The sequence below is a fragment of the Cimex lectularius genome, unplaced genomic scaffold (genome assembly GCF_000648675.2).
Source record: "Cimex lectularius strain Harlan isolate CLEC.00 unplaced genomic scaffold, Clec_2.1 scaffold25, whole genome shotgun sequence".
Taxonomy (NCBI): domain Eukaryota; kingdom Metazoa; phylum Arthropoda; class Insecta; order Hemiptera; family Cimicidae; genus Cimex; species Cimex lectularius.
The window spans coordinates 1,616,613-1,636,590 of record NW_019392633.1 but is presented as its reverse complement, the minus strand read 5'-3'; the positions used below and the strand labels follow the sequence as shown (position 1 = coordinate 1,636,590).

The following is a 19,978-nucleotide window of genomic DNA, read 5'->3' as shown; positions in this document are numbered from 1 at the left end:
AACAGTGTATGCCAATCAAACCCAGGTCACTTGAAGAATTGCGGCAAAGGATAGAAAATGCTTGTCAATCCATCTTCCTTGGCTCTGTCACTCTGAGCACCAGTGAAAGAGTGGTTAAAAAGAGCAAATTTTTACGCATGACAGGCGAACATGAAATATGATTAATAAATAGATTTTACTGCTTAAGCCTAGTACGCACTGGGATTCTTTGAGTTTTCATTCATGTTGCGGGGCAGAGTCGGGCCTGCGTAGATTCATTGTCGCGACGCAGCCCCGACTCTGCTCCGCGACAAAGAATCGTGTCCAGACCAAGATCCAGTTCACATTCATCAGTGCCTGCGAAAATGACAGAGGAACAAGCTCTTAAAGGTATTTCCCTTGCTCTTTTTTGAATTCTACGTAGTGAATCCAATCAGAGGTGCATTAAAAAACGCCCAAAAAGATGGTGGGTTGGACAAATATTTGAATCAGCACGGGAAAAATCTTTTGGACACGTTGCGATTAAATTCAGAAATTTTTTGAGTATGTCCCCGACCGATTTCGAAACAATTTTAATGAAAGTTGGTGGTCAAATTTCCAGGAAAGATACCCACTTTCGGGATTCTATCTCTCCGGCCAACAGATTAGCTGCCACTCTCTGGTTACGTGGAGACTCGAATACTAGCCTCATGTACGTACACCTTCAGGATTTCAAAACAATCAATATCAGATTTCGTTTCAGAAGTGTGCGAAGCCATCATTAATCGTCTTTTGGGTCAAACCGTTCAATGCTTGGCTTTTCAATTCCCGATTTCTGTATGCCGTAAATGATACATCCCAGAAACACCGATGGGAATGCATGTCTTCCAAAAAACTGTAATGTCAACTCGGTACTCCACAACATACCTTTATACAAGATATTGTCAAAATCTTCAAGAAAACACTACAACGTCAACTAAATAAATGAAGCAAGAGCGCTTTTCCGATTCACGACCACTCTGGCAAATGTTGCGCAACATTGAGTCACAGAATCCCATATCGGGGACTTCAATCTTCAAACTCTTTTGTATCCCATCCGATATGGGATTCAAAAGAGTCCGAAAATGCTAGCCCGCAACACACCAGATTCATCGCAACAATGAGTCGGGGCAGCCCGGACTCACGTTAGACGCAGCCGAGACTCTCCGGAGATTCAAAGAGTCGACTCAAAAAATCCCAGTGCGTACTAGGCCTTAAATTCAAATGTGTTGAATTTTGTTTGTTTTTAATCAAACTTTTTGCCATTACTTTGTCATTTTTTGACCAATTTAAAATTCGGTTGGACCGTTGTTTTCAGCCTAAAAATCCTTTGAAATGATGTGTCAGGATGTATTAGTTAGTTTAGGTATATAATAGATGTGGTGGAGGAATATCGAGTACACCACCAACTTGAGTAAATATGTAAAATGGAATTAATGTATTTAAGAGTTCTTGAAAGTGTGAATGAGATTGGATTTATGAACTGATTTTGCAGAGTCTGAAAGCATTCCCAGCTGTTGACATCACCCTGAGCCCAACCTCGGTTGGCTGGACGATAAGAACGAGATTTGAGCCAGGACTGCCAACACCCGGGGTTGGGTGATTCTCAAGGCCTGCCAGTGATTTATTGTAAATTACCAAAGCTGGAAGAATCGGTGGACTACGAGAAGTGAAAGACTCAACTCTTAGATGTCAAAACTTGACAGTACCATCTACCTTTGATATATGTACCTACTTTAACGGGAGATGTAAAACAGACAACAATATTTTTCCCTCCATCCTTGTTTCGGGTAACACTGTAGGCAACACTGACTCCGGGAAGTCAATTTGTTGAGCTTAAAGCTAAGGTAAAAGCTGAGTTTATATATAGAAACGAAGAACGCCCACAATTGGATCGGAAGAATTAAATTAATACTGACCTGAAGCTGAAATGAAATTACTCGCCAAAGCAAAATTGCAAACGTCCAATGAAACAAGTACATACACAAAATATCATATTTGGTTTGAGGGTGAGGGCCAGCTGGTGATCGATACCTCTGATAAATGAGGACCGGGCAAAACACGGTGGAATGCCATTAGCCAAGAAGAAGAAGAAGCTAAATTTTTCATTGTTCAAAGATGGGGCGCCGCCAGGCTACTTGTTGCTTTCGTCATGACGTGCTGTTACCGTAAATGGCCTAATTGTACGAGTTTAACAAATAGTGAACAGCATGAGGCAATAATGAATATTGATGATCCGCGTCGTTCATCATCCTAAATGGAACCGAGGACAAGGTCCGGAGCTATCAATCTGCTCAGCAGCCATTGTTACATCCTGCTACCTGCTTCGTTAATAACTGGTTTTACGCCATGTGCTGATACATTTTATATTAGTTTTTAATCGAGAATGTGCATAGTTTCGAAACTTCGAGGTTTTAAATCAAAGATAACAATGGCCTTAAAAGTAGAGATAATTTTGCGTACGTATAATTACGCGTATAACGTAAATGGTACATCGAGAACGTCATTATGAATACGTCCAGCGAGAGGAACCAGGGATCATAAATTGGGCAATATCAACTATTTCAGTTTTATTAAAACATTTTCTGTAGAATTTTGAATTATGAATGGAGTTTAAATTTACGCCGGTCTGAAAACCAAATTATGGGGTTAAGCCCTTGTATTTGAATTGGTCGTGTAATTCGGTAGCCGGTTCATCACGCAGGGGGTTTTGTGAGCCTCTGTGTGTATGAGTGTTTTTTCGTTAATTTCCAGGGCAGGTGTTCAGCGAGGTCTCATTATTCCGCCACTTTATGTGGTTATTTTTGGACTTAATAGAGGGATGAGTGGGATAAGTGTAATTGCATTTTTACCTATTCACTGTACTACTATTACTAATTCACTACAAATTAGGGGCAGTTTTTTTTCTTCAGATAATTGAATTCAGGATTTGTTAATGGGGCGGTTTGCCGGCAGACCGGGGTTTTTACTTTTCCAATTTTTTCCCTAAAACTTGCATAAATAATTCATTATTACAGGAAGAAACGTCTCCGGCAAACATGAACAAATCTTCCGTATGATACGTTTCTCAATTATACGCCAGAAGACCATTAAATTATCTCGAAATCTATTTTTTTACGAGGGTTCGCAACAGAGGTCATATCAATCCTAGGGGGTTTTGAAAAGTCCATTTCTAGTATGCTGGGTTCAAATGCGGGACCGCTGGGTTCGAACCACGGTTCATCACGCATCATTAAATATTTTAATGATTAACCTTGTGATTATTAGATAAATAATAGTGTTTTATTTACAGAATGAAAACAAATAAATTTCCTTCTGTTTATAACTCTTAAGGCGGGGGTTCCTCAGGGAAGCATACTTGGCCCATTTCTATTTTCAATATACACTGCAGATATTCCTATACACGTTAATATTTGAACATATCTTGATTCAACGATTCTTGCGCGTTATTTTAACCCATCTATAAAAACTCGAACACTTACAGTGACACCTGAATTGAAGGTTGATAATGGAGAATGAAAATAAACCTAACGAAAAGCGTACAGATAAATTTTGTGTTGGGAAAATGGATGTCCTCCAATGAGTATAAATGGAACTCGTTTACCACCGGCCTTGTGCGTTATCTTGGACTTTTCATGGAAAAACGACTGACTTAGACAAGAAACAAACTAACAAAATTATTAAAGACTACATGACTCTCGATCAAACTTATAATTAGACATTGAAAATAAACTTTTAATTAACAAGACCTCTCTGGGGGTATGGTTGTGATGGGTGGGGCTCAACCAAGGATTCAAATTCCCAAGGTGTCCAATCCAGCCGAAAATTCTTCGTCAAACCATAAATGCTCCTTTTTATGTTTCAAATCATAGTATTCATTACGACCTTACGAAAGATGACCTTATAAAAACCCGCTATAAAAAATTTCCTCAATCACTGAACACTCAAAATACCCTAGCTAGTACAACAGTAATCACTTTCAACCCTACCCGAAAATCCTCCAAGATGATTGAAGCGAAAGTGGCCTCGAGAGCTTATTGAGTGAAGATTGACTAGGTTTCAATGTGAGTGTATTGTTAGTGCCGACACTGGGCAACTTCTCTTACAAGTGACTCAAACGCCATTCAGCACATACTGAATACTATATTTGCAGTTGTAAATATCAAATAAATTAAGTTAAAAAAAAATAATATAACACATACAGCATGAACGTTTTGCTCGTCTGCTAGGCCTCACGCTGAAGCATAAATAATAAAAAAAAATAGTAAACAAAAACCTAGGAGACATAAAATTAATCGACCAGTTCGTTTCTGTAACCAACTGTATGCCTCTGTTAGAAAATATATCACAGCACGGTTTCAAATTCAGGTTTAAAAACTTGCAGCGAGTTTTAAAAGTTAAACTTTCAGAAAACTGGTTTGTTTTGTCATCATTTGGGTACGGGCTGTCACCTCTCTGTTTTAGTTATTTATAGAGGGTATGGCATTTGGATTCTCTGGTTTTTGTTCTACAAAAGAATGTTTCACAACTTCCTCAATGCTTTGTACTATCTAGTCAACGTTTTGATCATTTATTTCTCTAGTTTTCCAAAAAGTTCTTTAAATCACCCAGAAAAAGCTTTTATTCTAAAGACTCTTTTGCCAGTACGTTTGGGAACCGAGCTTAAGTATTTTCACATGTACAGAAGTTGCATTTTTGTTGAGTATCAAAATAAAATGCTTCTACTAGTTTCGAGAGTGAGAAAAGCATTTTTGCCTAAGGTTTTTATGACAATCTGCAATTTCTGATTCAACTATCAATTATTTGATAATAAATAGATATATTTACAACTATTCACATATCTGCCGTGGGAGGCCCAAATAATGAGGTCGCGGGGCCGTTTCCTCTTGAGACACCGTATTGGATTGTAGCGATGCTTTTTACAGGAAAGGATGCAAGACTATTGGGGTGATGGGAGTGTTTATGGTGGACCTGATAAGTTTTTGCGCAATTTTAAGGCCGTTGTGGGAATAGCATCATAATACAGAGCATTTATAATGGATCTGAGGACTTTAGATTGAAAAAGTTGGAGATGTTGGACGTTGGATTAATAGAGGTTCCCATAATTTTATTCCTTTTGCCCACATCGGTTATAGTAGTTTTATAGACTGTAAGTTTCTTTTTCGTCGATAGCTTGAATTGTCGTCTTATAAATTTGAAGAGTATCCCGAGGAGTGCGTGTCTTGTCGATTCAGTAGTACGAGCTGGTTCGGTTTTAAGTGTGAGTGAGTGTAGATGGAACTCATGGTAACGAACGCAGTCCGATTTTGAGGATGGGAACATTGTTGTAGTAGATTGTGAGAGGTGATTTGTTTTCATTTATCTTCATTTTTCGTTCTCTACACAAATCTGCTAGACATGTGATATGTCTCTGCAGATCTTCCTAAGCAACCGCAGGGTAGTACAGCTCTGTCATCAGCAAAATATACAAGGCGGGTAGTAGTTATAGTGGGAACATTTGCTGAGTAGTGGTCAGAGACACTGCCCTGCGGCGCTCCCTTTCTAAAGCCGGGAACACAATTACCCGATGCAACGCGACCCTACTCGACGCCTTGTTGCGTTTTGGTAGGGTGTGCACATCTATGCGACGTCAAGCGCACGCCACGTACAGTCACCCAGCGTGTATCACAAATCAGTATCACAATCGGAACGCCTCTTTTGTTCTTAATGCATTATTTTGAGCACAACCATGTAATAAGCAGTTAGTTAAATTTCATTGTTTTAAATAAAGTTACTCCGGTGTTTTGATAAATTTTCTGCCTAACCATCATAATTAAATAATTTTTATAAAAACTTGTGAATTTTTGATCTCGTTTAATTTGCTTTATATTAAAAATACTTTGTTGTAATTAATATAACGACAAAATTACATACAGAAAGTTTGAAATAAACTATAAAAAATATGAATGTCCTGTTATGAAGATACTCGACGAAAATTGTATAATTTTATGAGCAAAACCATGAAATAAATTGTTAGTTAAATTTTATGAGCAAAACCATGAAATACATTGTTAGTTAAATTTTATGAGCAAAACCATGAAATAAATTGTTAGTTAAATTTTATGAGCACAACCATGTAACAAATTGATAGTTAAATTTTATGAGCAAAACCATGTAATAAATAGTTAGTTAAATTTAATTATTTTAAATAAAGTTACTCCGGTGTTTTGATCAATTTTCTGCCTAACCATCATAATTAAATAATTTTGATAAAACCTCTTGAATTTGGATCTCTTATAAATTGGCTTACATTAAAATAGGAATGTTGTAATTGATGTAATGACAAAATTACATAAACTTAGTTTGAAATAAACTACAAATAATATGAGTGTCCTGTTCTGAAGCTACTCTACGAAAATGGTCTAATTTTATGAGCAAAACCATGAAATAAATTGTTAGTTAAATTTTATGAGCAAAACGTCTAATAAATAGTTAGTTAAATTCATTATATCAAAAAATGGTATTCTGATGTTTTGATCAATTTTCTTCCAAACCATTAATTTTTTTTTTTTTTTTTTTTTATAAAAACTAATGCATTACTCATCTCGGTTAATTTGGTTTATATAAAAATAAGTATGTTGTAATTAATATAACAACAATAATACATGTATTTTTAAAAAAAATGAGTGTCCCGTTCTTTTGTCTTTGACTGTACTCGATGCTACCCGACGTAAATCTATACAGTGGGGGTCGCAGAACGTAGAGGATGGTAGCGTTGCATGGCATCGGGGGTAATGCAACCTTATGGAAAATCGGAGTTTGGATTTGCGTCGGGTAGCATCGGGTAGATGTGCACGGGGGTAATGCAACCGTATGGACCAAATCGGAGTTTGGATTTGCGTCGGGTAGCATCGGGTAGCGTCCCATAACGTTGTATCGGGTAAGTGTGTTCCCAGCTTAAGGAAGAAGTACTGCGCTTTTTCTGTCTACTCATTTTCATTTCTTTCCCACACCTGGCTAGAGTAACATAAAATCGTTGTCAAAGACCATATATTTAAATTTAAGAGATTTTTTAAATATAAGCTTCAAGTTGTGTTGATAGCGGACTTCATAGTGGACAATTTCTATGTACAATGGTATTTGAAACTTAATTATGGAGAAAGCCAAACTTCTAAATATTTGTATCTATTTGTGATTTTAATTTTTCCCCCATTCAAATTGTCGTTTTTCCTAAATTTCCCTCATTCATGAACCACCATGATTTTGGACTTGTGTTATTGCAAGGCTCATTTTCTACAATGATCACTAGATCATCCGTGTACAGTAGCCATTACTTTGTTACAAAACATCCTGCTCTCTAAACACTCAATTGAGCCATTGATAAAGAGACTGAATAGTAACGGGCTTAAGGTTCACCCTTGCCTCACGCTCATTCCAGTTGCAATTTTATTTAAGAGAGGCTTGATGTCTCGTACTTGCCAAAGTTAATAATTTAGAGGAGGTACCAACGCAGTTCAGCTTATATAGCACAAGTGACTGGTCCATACTGTCAAAAGCGAATTTTAGATCGACAAATAAGCAATTTAATTTCCCCTTTTGTCGTCTCGTCTACAATTTAATCATACTAACCAGATGTTAAAAATGTTTCATTGTTAATTAACAACAGTTAATTGTTGTTTTAAAAATTGTTTAGTGGCCTTTTCCGAATCCGCCTTGCGCCTCTAATAGAATCCGTTTTATTCCTTCCCGTTTGATAGTCTAAATTTTAAAACCCCCGAGGATATTTTCGTCACTGTATTGAAGATAGACATTCTAGAAGGAAATTCAGACGAAGAATCTGTCAGAGTATTTCCTTTCTTTCAAATTCCCCTTATCTCTGATTTTTTCTTTCAAAATTTTCATAATGTTACAGATATCCTCAGCGCATGTGAACGTGTGTGTTTTAGATAATTCATCCGTATAAATTCATGTAAAGACAGCGCCTGAAGGCACAAAGTCTGTTGATTACATGTTCTTCCTTATACGAATCTAACTGATTGCTCATTCATAAATAAATAATCCTATTGACCGGTGATTGTGGCATTGTACACGTACCTGGATCCTGGCTTCCGTTAATCCTATCTTCATCGCCAGCTCCTCCCTGCAACACATGTTCCGTCATTAGATCAGTATTCATTAACCATCATCAGATTCAAGGGGTAAACATATGGCCGATTATTTCCAAGAACATTTCGATAGCCAGTTATCGAGTCTTTAATTATGTACATAATTAGGTATTAGTTTTGGTCTATTATCCAATCACCTATTATATAGAGAACAAGACTGTTTCTTGACAAGAAATCAACATATCTAAGTACAACAAATACTTTACAAACAGACCATAAGAAATTTTTGACGTATTACCAACGACTTAATAAATAAAATAAAAGTGACAATAGTTATTTGTTTAGTTTTTTTTAACTCCGAAACGCAGGTCTGATAAACCCATTCAATGATGACTTAAGTATTATAGTAATAAAATAATATAAAATGGTTAACTTAGATTTAAATCAAACATTTTAAAAATTATAACATTTCACAAAGTGTGATAAGCGGAAATTTTCATTAATAAAAACTTAAACAAATATTGAAGAAAGGAAAGAAGGGTAATAGTTATCTTAACAAGGCTCAGGATAAGCCAGACTCGTCTCACACATGGCTATCTAGCGAGCGTTTGACAACAAAAGACCCCCAATGTAAATGAGCCGGTGACAGTCCGCTTAGATGGACTGTGGTGTTTTAAAAATCCATATAGAACGACGTCAGATTAAAAAAAGTCATTGAGGTGAATTTCGGGACAAAACTAATCTGGAATTTACTAACGTTTGGCCAAAATATTTCCTCGAGGCTCGTAGGTCTCATTCATAAGCTCTAAAAATAGTGTCTTTGTCAAATCTATTTAGCATAAGCTTCGGTTCGAGACAGTGACAAGTGGATTTGGAAAGACTCCAAGACAGCGACTTTGTTCCGATAGTAAAATTCAATTTTACTATCAGCGTCTCCTCCCACCGATTTTCTAGACCCTACAAGGTTTTACAACAAGGTTCGCCGTTATACCAATAATAAATTCTAATAGTGCGGATTTTACTTCTCACCATAAAACGTCAAACGGAAAAGAGGCACAATGTATTTGAGATTAATGCTAATTCCAGGGCTCGTGGCAAAACCGACTGTTTGGAAATCCAAACGATTTTCTAAAAATATTATTGTTATTAAGTGTGTTCGGTTATGACAGGACATCCAGGCAAAATGTTTACATATTTCGATAACTAAATTTTATTTTAATTCTGGGTAGCACGAATCATAGGGGACCATCGATAAATTTCAATATTGATCAATATGTGTGGTGATTAGTGACCGTTAGTCGATGATTATTCAGAAATCGTGAGATGCGGTCTGGTGTGATGTAGGTTTCAGAAAAACATTTTCTTTATCGTGCCAACGTTTCGATCTTTATTGAGATCATCTTCAGGGCCTGGGATTTATAAACACTGTTTAAATTTAACAAAAACATGTAGGATGTGGAAAAAAGTGAATTTATACAATGCAAAAATTGAAACAGTGACGAAAACCACTCACTTAAAAGAAATTAAAACTTTAAGGCTTTCCTCAATTCTAAATTCAATTAATCGACACGTCAAGCGATCGTAAATCATAAAATTTAATAATATAAAAACGCGTTGTTTGATAAATTCCTGAAGCTAAATGGAAACGTTCATTTGCAATATATATGCATATCATTTTCTCTTGTCTTAATTTATTCCAAGTCGATCACAATTTTTTTCATTTGCATGGAAATTTATGCGTCAACAGACAATTGATTTTTTTTTCTTCGGACATAAAATATTTATAGCTTGTTCGTCGCGGATCGCTTTGACAGACAAAAGCAGCGAGACTAGGCTGACCGGGGTGACGGAGTAGATCACGCTACTGGCCCATCACTCCCAGACTTCGCTAGAACGTTTCACACAGTACATGATCTATGGAATTTTTTGTAAAATTGTTACACTAAAAGAAAGTATAGAACAATAATGATTCTAAAGTGCAAAATAATAGAAAATCATTCTTTTAGTTGGTATGATGAAGTACTTTATTTCTCACTTTTTATTCACTTTCTAACAAACAATTTTTACTTTGATAATGTTATAGCTTGGAAAGTGGTAAGTGATAATGTATGTGGAGTTTCAATCTTCATGGAGGTCATTAGACAGGTGAAGAAAGGAAAAGACTAATTGTTGGGTTCACCAAGCTTTCGGCAACGTATAGTCATCATCAGGGCTTTCCCAAGAGTGCAGAAAACGATTAACATGGTAAAACTATTGTAAAAACGTCTTGGGTTTAAGGTTATGAAGCACATGGCCAGCAAATTACATTTAACATGGTGAAAACAGTCATCTCGCTAATAAACAAACAATTTTGTTCTGACTAGCAATTTCTTGTAGGTAACATTTATGATCACAGAGTATTTTGACTAGAATTATAGCTATTTATAAAGACTATGTTCATAGGATTAAAATTAATGAGAGAGAGACAGAAAGAGAAAGAGAAAGAGAAAGAGAGAGAGAGAGAGAGAGAGAGAGAGAGAGAGAGAGAGAGAGAGAAATGGCAGAAAGTGGCGAGATGGAAAATAGAGAGATAGAGAAAGAGAGAGAAAAAGAGAGAGAAATGACAGAAAGTGGCGAGATGGAAAATAGAGAGATAGAGAGAGAGAGAGAGAGAGAGAGAGAGAGAGAGAGAGAGAGAGACAGACAGACAGACAGACAGAGAGAGAGAGAGAGCGACAAACACCGTCGCCTCAGGTTGGACTGTTATGACATAGCATACAATAAATAGTTTTACCATGTTAATCGTTTTCTGCACTCTTGGGAAAGCCCTGATGATGGCACTATAAGTTGCCGAAAGTTTGGTGAACCTAACAATAGTCTTTTCCTTTCTTCACCTATCTAATGACCTCCATGAAGATTGAAACTCCACATAGATTAACAAACATCATAAGTGTTAATGGTTAATATTTAAAAAAAAAGCCAAATGGGATCTATCAGTTTTACAGAGGCAAATTAGTAATAAATAAACTTTAGTCCCCTCATTAGTGTTATAGTTTATCTATTTGAGTTCACCTCATAATTTTTTCCAGAACTAATTCATATGGCTTTGTCTCTTCAATCGTCTTACCATGCGCTGACTACGATATAATAATAATCAATAGAGGACTGTCTAAGAGATAATTGAAAATATTAACAACGGTAGGCACATTTTTGCCTCTCAATATACGTTACATTTTAGGACAATTGGTTTAAGACGATTTTCTATTTGTGAAATTTACAAACGGTAGGTTGTTTTAACCTTCCAAGACTTTTGTCCAATCACCGATGCTGTTAACTGCCACTAGTGTCGGTCCGTGTACTCATGGATATATTTCTCGACTGAGAGTGCAGGTGTGCTCGGCAAATGTTGCGACGGCTGTGTTCCATCTGTGGTAGGTAACTTATTCAGGAATTACAGCACTGGACCTAGGATGCTACCTTGTGGTGCATGAGCCTGATTTCGAACAAAGCAGAGTATTCGCCTTCTTGTTTAACTTGGAACAGTCCTTCCTTCGGTAGGAGGTCAAAAGTTCAACATATTATTTTTCGAAATATTAGTAGCTTATTGTATTCAACCTTCGTTCCAAACCTTGTCAAATGCAATACGTCTGACGCCACGCTAGCAGTAAAGAACATGATAAAAGAAAGATGGCAGCGTCAGTGGGCCGGGTTGTCCGAGAGGCTTTTGCGCGTCAAGAGCACGATTCGTATGTGGCACCCCGAGAACCTGAGCCGGAAACAAGGAATCGTCCTTACGCGATTAAGAATAGGCCATACGCGGTTGACATACGGGCACCTGCTCTTGGGCTAACGCCCTCGCAGGTGCCCCTTATGCAGAGAAAGGTTGCTCGATGTGTCTCACATACTGGAAACATGTCATGTTTTGCCTGGGTGCATGTATTTATTAGCGTTAATGGAGAGGGGTGCGGGTGAAATATAACGTCATCATCGCCCCTCGGACGTTGAGAGCGTATGAGTGTTCGGGGTCGATGGCGGAATATTTATAAAAGTACCCCACCGACCTCAATCTAGATTAGTTTAAGTATAGGTCGGTGGAGGAATATCAAGTACTCCACCGGCCAAACGGAATGAGTGTACTGTATGGATGTATTTATGTGTATGAATGTATTTATTTGTATGAATGTTTGAAAGGGTAAATAGAATATAGACTTAGTTGGGGGCTGATATGACCTAGATGTCGGAAGCCCCAGTCAAAAAAAAAGTCTAGGAATAAATCTGAACATATTTTATATCAATAATTAATGTGGTCAATTATGGCCGTTAAACATATATGCATTAATATATTTTGATCTTTTAGAGCTTTTCCTTTAATATCAGGGATTCTTTGTATCTGATATAAGGTTGAGTGCTTGGCTCTGAATCTAAACCGGTGGCTTGGTATTATGTTCACTTTTTCAATGAAGGGAGTCAGCCTTTTTAGCAAAACTTTTTGAAAAACTTTTGATGTAACTGGAAGCATTGATATGGGCTGGCATTGAGATGGATGTGGTGGTTTACATGGTTTCTCTATAACGATTATCAAAGCGATTTTCAAGAAAATAGGGATATACCTAAGTCTTATTGCTGCGTTAAATAAATTCATCAATATTATTATTTTTGGGTGATGATTATTATTTTTATTTTTTTTACGAGGGTTCGCAACAGCAGAGGTTATATCAACCCTCGGGGTGCCGGTGTTTTTGAAAAACAGCCCATTTGTAAGTATGTCGGGCTCGAATGCAGGGCAGCTGGATTCGAACCCGGAACCTTTACTTTAATGTTATGAGCGCCGTGACAACGCCTCAACCGTTGCGGCCACCGACGCCCCAAAAATTCATCAATATTAAAATTCCTTTTATTGGAGGTTTTTTCCAAATTTCTCCTATTAACAGGTCTAATCCAGCTTCGTTAGAATTTTGATTTTTTTTACCTCAACTATTTCCTTCGGGATTGTTTACTAACATATGTTGCTTTTTCGCAGGGAGACGATTTTAGCATACCTCATTTGGTTTAAACAACTCTGGCCAAATGAAGTGCAAATGAGAACTTAATTTTAATTATCCCTTGCTCATGAGATGATGGATACATAATTACAAAATAAAGCTACCCGGTAATAAAAATTTACTAATTTTCATATGGAGGCTTTGCAATAATTACTTAATTGCGGTAAAGTATGAAAAACAGTTTCGTTTTCTGTTACTTTTATGAACATTTTTGTCTGCCTATCTTCTCGTGACAGAGCAAACCAGCGAGGATATTTAGACTATAAATGAACGACCAAATTCATCACTCTGTAGAAAACGTAGAAATATCTAAAAAAAATCAGTTTCAGTACTGAAAGGAAGCTTTAATAGAACGAAGATAAATGACGGCCGTCGACATGTCCAGACTGGCCATTGTGAAATTACAGCCGTCCGCTTTATTGTATTATTATGGAAAACATAAATGTGAATAGAAAAAGCAGTTTCCTGCCGATGGGAAGAGAATGCATGTTGATTTTCCTTTAGCTAGGGAAAAGATTTCTATTTTCATATCACATACGCCATGCGATTCTTCATGCCTTATGCCATAAAAATTAACTTGACATATATATAAAATGATCTTAAACATAGGTACATTTATAATATAAAGATTCTGTATTTACGGTTTTTGTACTATTTAATGATAATAGTGATACTACTAAAATGATGTGTGAAAATATAAAAACAAATAACATGCGGGAAAAAAGGCGATAAATGTTATGTGACCTTTATACACTTTGCTGAAAATTTTTCGTGTCGTAACAAGGACGCAATTCTTCGTCAATACTCCAAGAATAAAATATTGGTCGGACGTTGAAAAAGTGACTATTTTTCATTATTTGGTTAAACATGATTAATTATTTTATGGTAAACCGGGATAACATTTTTTACCAAAACGCACATTCGACACGCAACCTTTAACACGCTGGGCCGAAGTAACGGTTAAGTAAAAGCAACATGACTTAAATAATTAATTTTACATAATTAACATTGTTTTGCGTTCATAATAAAAATGAATCTTCCAAATTTATCTTTGTACACATTTTAAACAATTCTAGTATGAAATCCATTACAGTTCGTAGTCCGATTGACTATTTAACTTTTTTCAATTAATTAATACTTATGAAAGGAATTGGTTGAGACAAAAAAGCAATGTCACGAGCGGGATTCGAACCCACGACCTTCGGCTAAATACGCCGCTGCTCTATAGCTTGAGTTATCATGGATCCACTCGGACACTAACTTCCCATCTCAAACTCACCTCTCGAATTTCCCCTCCTTTTTGCCATTTTTCAAATGTCATGTAACCTATTTGATTCTTGGTAATAAATAAAGCCGAAGGTCGTGGGTTCGAATCCCACTCGTGACACTGACTTTTTTATCTCAACCAATACCTTTCATAAATATTATCTAATATGAAATTTATTTTTGAACCTTCCAATTTAAAAAAAAAAAAAAAAAAAAAAACCACGCTGAATCATCAAATAATGGTCGAACACTGTAAACACAAATACAGAACACATGGTGAAAGTTAAGTTGTTAAGTTCCTATAAAGGTCATCGAAGCAATATCCATTCACATAAACTTAACTGCTTGGCAATTCATGCTGAACCGGTCACATATTGGTTCCGTCTTCAGACGGGTTTATTGAATTACTCAAACATTTGAGTTCAACAAAATGCAACAATCCATTTCTGAATAACTGCCCAATAAGTGACCCTATGGTCAGTTCAGTATGAGTTCACCGACTCGCATCAATTTTCATCAACTCATCATACGTTTATTATTTGTTACTGGTATATGGTATGAATGAGGAGTGACATTGGAAGAATATTGAGTACCCAGATGACGACCTATCTTTTCAATTGTAATTAGCTTAGTATGCATATATTAGTGCGAAAGGTTGATGAATAACTGCATTTATCTCCGAGATCGATAATTTACGAATGCTTGATTTTTAGGGTATAGGTTTTCGGGTGACTGATAATCGGTTACCATCGGATTATAGAGTACCATTGTAGCCCACCCTGTAGTATGCTTTTTTTTGTGTATGAATGATGCCAATACTTCAAGATAACAAGAAGGTTATAATAATGTATTTTTTGAAATAATACGAGCTGAACAAGCCCAAAAGAGCAATAATAAAATACCTTGTGAATACGTCTGGATAATGAGTTCGGGAGAAGGCTTTTTCCAGTTCTTCCAGCTGGAACGAGGTGAACGTCGTCCGATAGCGCCTCTGTTTCCTTTTGGGCGCCGAGTCTTCCTGGTCGCTGCTCGGCGACTCCCGTCCGACCCCGGACATTCCGCCTTCCATCCCCCTTTCCGCCACTTCAGGGTCGCACTCTACTTCAGGACTGCTAGCAGACGAATCTGGGACAAAAATAAAAATAAAATTAATCTCCATTGGATTTGCACGAGTATCACTGATTATGTTATGTAAGTACTACTTTCAATCACATTTCTCTCCTAACTTTGGCTCCTTTGTTTTCCCTTTTCTATAAACACAACTCTGATGATTTATCGACCGAGAGAAAGCCTATAAATCATCCTAATAGATTATTTTTTCTTCTCCGTTGAGGTGCCATTGGCATGCGGCAAATACAGACAAGACTTCCATATTTTTCTATTTCAAGTTCACGTACTAATTATTTGATATTTACAATTATTCAAAGAGTTGAAATATTAAGGGTAAAAGTTTGAAATTAATCTGACATATCCCCACAATTTTGTTGGACTCATGGTTGCTTAGTAGTGCTGAATCCGAATACGGTTAGTTGTTGGTCCGGAACGAGGTTTTTGGGCCTGGGCTGAGGAGGTGGCGAACGGTGCCTAAGTATCAATAACTAGGGATGATTGATTGGTTAGTTAAGGGGCTATCAGTTGATTGATCAGTGAGACGGTAGCCTGTTAATTTGCTTCTACAACAGGGGAACCTCGACTCTCTCGCTCTCGCACTGATCAATCTAAACAAGTTACAACCACATTACACAGCCTCTCGCGGCACCGCCCATCCTCGGCCCCGACTTAATTTATTAAATTAATAACCGAGCCAGATAGAAAGTTGAAGAAGGAAGGCCTCTGCTAATAGCGTATCTCGGAGATCATTTAATGTTTTAATATCTTATAAAGCAACACCCACGCGCCCGGTATTAATTCCTTTTAATGTATTTCGTGTCCGGACGAACGTGATGGCGACTTAGGAACGGAATTTAAATAATTATTAGTCCGCCGAGTAATTGGAAATTACAACTGTTCCTCCCGCCAGCGTCGTAAGAAACAATAAATCCTACTTTCCCACAGAAACGTATTATGTTATGATGATACGAACTAATATTTTAAAAAAAGTACAGTTTTATTGTAACACAATCTGTAGTTTGATCGTTCCGACCGTCCTCTGCATCACCATCAGATGGATGGATTAAATAGATTTGCCCCCTGGCAAATGTCGAAAATCAGTATTGAAATATATTTTTGTCACGGCTAAAGCAAATATAAAATATAATTGACGAAAATATTTAGGGCCCGTTGTACTAGTCACGACTAAATCCGGGTTCACAGAAACGTCGGTCATAATTTGAACCTAGTTCAGAAAAGAGAGCGTTGCACCATCCATAGGGGACCACCTACTGATCCTAGTTCAACCATAAAGACAAAGACAAAAATGAATTTATTTGCCGCACCTGAATGCATTATTATGAAAAAAGTAAAATTAACAGCCTGTTCTCAGTAAGTAAAACTTGTGCTTGAATAGTGAGCTCACAAGTTTTATACATTACAAAAATTAACAAAAAACAGATTTAGACAATTAGTGGTAGCAGTATACATTACATTTAGTCGATGGTTATTCAGAAATCGTGAGCTGCGGTCGGGTGTGATGTAGGTTTCAGAAAAAAATTTTCTTTGTCGTGCCAACGTTTCGAACTTTATTGAGATCATTTTCAGGGCTCAAAGTGTTTATTTTCTGGGTAATTGTGCCATTCTTGCGTGTTGTCGGCACTCTCAACACAACATACAAGTCCTGAAGATGATCTCAATAAAGATCGAAACGTTGGTACGATAAAGAAAACATTTTTCTGAAACCTACATCACACCAGACCGCATCTCACGATTTCTGAATAATCATTTAATTTATTTGACTATTGTCATTTTATGTATTTTTTAAATAATTAATTTATTAATGTATTACTTTTAAAAATATCTTTTTTAATAATAAATGTTTACAAAAAATCAATAATAATTATTATTGTTTGACTTTTAACACTTTAAAATCAATGGAGAATTGTTTTGCTTTGTACCTTTTATATTTATTTATATTTTTATTATGTGCCATAATTATTGAAAAATTGTAGAATGTGTGGTACCACACCAAACTAGCCACATTTTTTATCAAGGAATGTGCTAATACGAAATAAACATACCTCATTAAATCTGGCTGAAGAATATTTCTTAAAATTTTAAATTTATATAATTATTTTCTAAACTTTTTACCAAAGCATCAATATGAAACTTAAAGTTAAATTTATTATCAAAAATTATACCTAAATATTTAGTATACAAATAAAATATATATTAATATATAAATAAAAATTTAATTGTTTAGAAAAGGGTATAATCGGGAAATACAGGGACAGTTAAATGTATTTACACAATATCGTAATATTTGTTTTGATTTGTGAGACTAAATTTAATGATTTATTATTTATATAATATTAGTTATTTATTTATTGGTTTGTGTCTTCAAATCTTTGGTTTTGTCAATGTTATTTGGTAGGTCTGCACTTTTATTTGTTCATTGTTGTTTGTCCTTATTTATCCTTTGTTGTTGTTTTCGTACCGAATTTTTGATTTTTAGTACTTATTGTGGTTGACCAATATTTATTGTTCTCGTTACTTGTTATTTATTTATTGCTTTATGCTTCCGAATTTCTAGTCATGTAAAAAATTGGAATTTGATATTTCATAGGTCCGTAGTCTTGCTGAATGTTCCAAAACAAAGCAAAAAAAAATATATTAAAAAAAAATTTAATGATTTGGTAAGCATCACATACGTTGGTCGAATATGTCGGAGAAATTTTTGTCGCCATTCTAAGTCTACTAAAAAACCCATCTATGTCTCATTTATGAAAATGGTCTTGTCAGGTTCTAAAAACCCTTCGTTAATTTCCTACGAATCCAAGGAGATCTTCGTCGCCTGTGTTCATCTACTTTATCTGTAAAAATTCACCCATTTAGATAGGTACCTTCCAAATGAAATTTCATTTGCTTTTGCCTTGAATTACCGGCAATTCTATTAATCGTCTTTGGTATAAAAGGAGTTCCCATTTATGATGACTGCAGCTAAAAATAACTAATTAAAGAAGGAATCTCGGTAGTATATAGTTAATAAGAAAGGCCTAAGGATGCTACCCTGAGAAGCACCCACTAATTTGTTATGATGATAGGCGAGACTATACATTGCGAATCACCAGCACCTCGGATCCAATCAGGCTGTAGTTGAACTTCAGACTTCTTTGTATGGGCGGAGAGAGATGTCTGCCACAATTCCGTAGCATAATAAAAAAGGATTAAAACCTGTTGTACGTAATAGATATATGACCTGGGATTTATAAAAATGTGTAACATGTAAAAAAGATTTTAAACGGACGTCCATTAAGAGACAATTAATGTTGGGCGCATGTGTGAACAAATTCTGAAACTTTTTGAAATTTAATTGACTTATAAACTGATAATTTAGTAGAGGGAAAGTCGCATGAAGTAAAAATAATCCTTTGAAACAAGTAATCCTTTGATAGACTTATGGGGGTACGAGGTATAGTATCCATAAAAAATGTAAAATTAAGGTTTACTATGTTTCAGGTGCTATTCGACTTAGTCCTTCTAATTTTTTATTAAATTTACTTGACACATGTCGGCCTAGAGTGTGAGTTTACCTATGGAATAATAGTCTAACCGCCAGACTCATCATTACAGGCTCATTGATTTTCATGCAAAATTATGTAGAAGTATGGTTCTGTATAGATGAATTGTATTGTCCGATGGTTCAAGTTGTTTGCCCATCCTCGTAGTTTCCGGCTGTCAGAAACGTTTCGCCATTTCACATGACATACAGACCCGCCTGAATGAAAATCACAGACCTAGGCTGAAGATTGTGAAACGGTTCTTTTTGTCCATCACTCAGCAGAGATCAAGGAGACATCTCACAATTATTTGATTATGAGTTTATAATAATTATTATAATAATAATTATTATTATTTTCATTTGAGTTGATTATTATACTTTACACGTTACATGAATGCGGAAAGCCGAGTTATAGTACAAAGAACAAAACTTTGACTCAAACATTAACCTGCTGAATTTTCTTTTTTCCTTAATCCCAAACAGGTCAAAGTAAAAGGATAAAGTTACACATTTGTTAAGTGTAATCTTCGATAACAATTAGTAAGACGGTCCGTGGAATTCGGGTCGGCATGAGCGTCATCTCGGAAGGAGTCACTCCCCAGACGACTCATGTTAATTAGTGTGACTCATAAACTGGAGGTAATCTCGGATTCCTCGGCGGGCACTTCTCGTGTGTGCCTAGCAGCGTAATAGAGCTCAAGATCTCATAAGCTGGGCCCATTAGGTAAGAGATTATTGTTAAGTCTGTTAATAAATCATGGCGCGATAAAGGCTAATGGGGGAGGCTCCAGTGCCCGAGTCTGTCTACGCCTTCAAATATCATGTTATACACCATCTTTCCTGAGCAAACCTGACAGTGGGTACAAAACATTACCCTTTTTTTTAAAAGAGTATTAGTCCGAAAGACTGTTGTTCTATTATATCAGGGTTTTACTTATTTCTGGGCAGGAGGGTGT

The 19,978-nt window shown here is 36.2% G+C and overlaps 1 protein-coding gene across 2 annotated transcripts in view; it reads right to left on the bottom strand.

Moving 5' to 3' along the window:
• LOC106668841 (homeobox protein aristaless-like) overlaps window positions 1-19,978 on the bottom strand; it is a 173,318-nt gene that overhangs the window by 7,711 nt on the left and 145,629 nt on the right. For both annotated transcript variants that reach the window (XM_014397977.2, XM_014397976.2), the window contains exons 3-4: window positions 15,271-15,493; window positions 8,071-8,116 (exon numbers count right to left, since the gene is read on the bottom strand). In XM_014397977.2, the coding sequence (XP_014253463.1) occupies window positions 8,071-8,116; window positions 15,271-15,493 (269 nt within the window). The remainder of the gene's footprint in view (window positions 1-8,070; window positions 8,117-15,270; window positions 15,494-19,978) is intronic.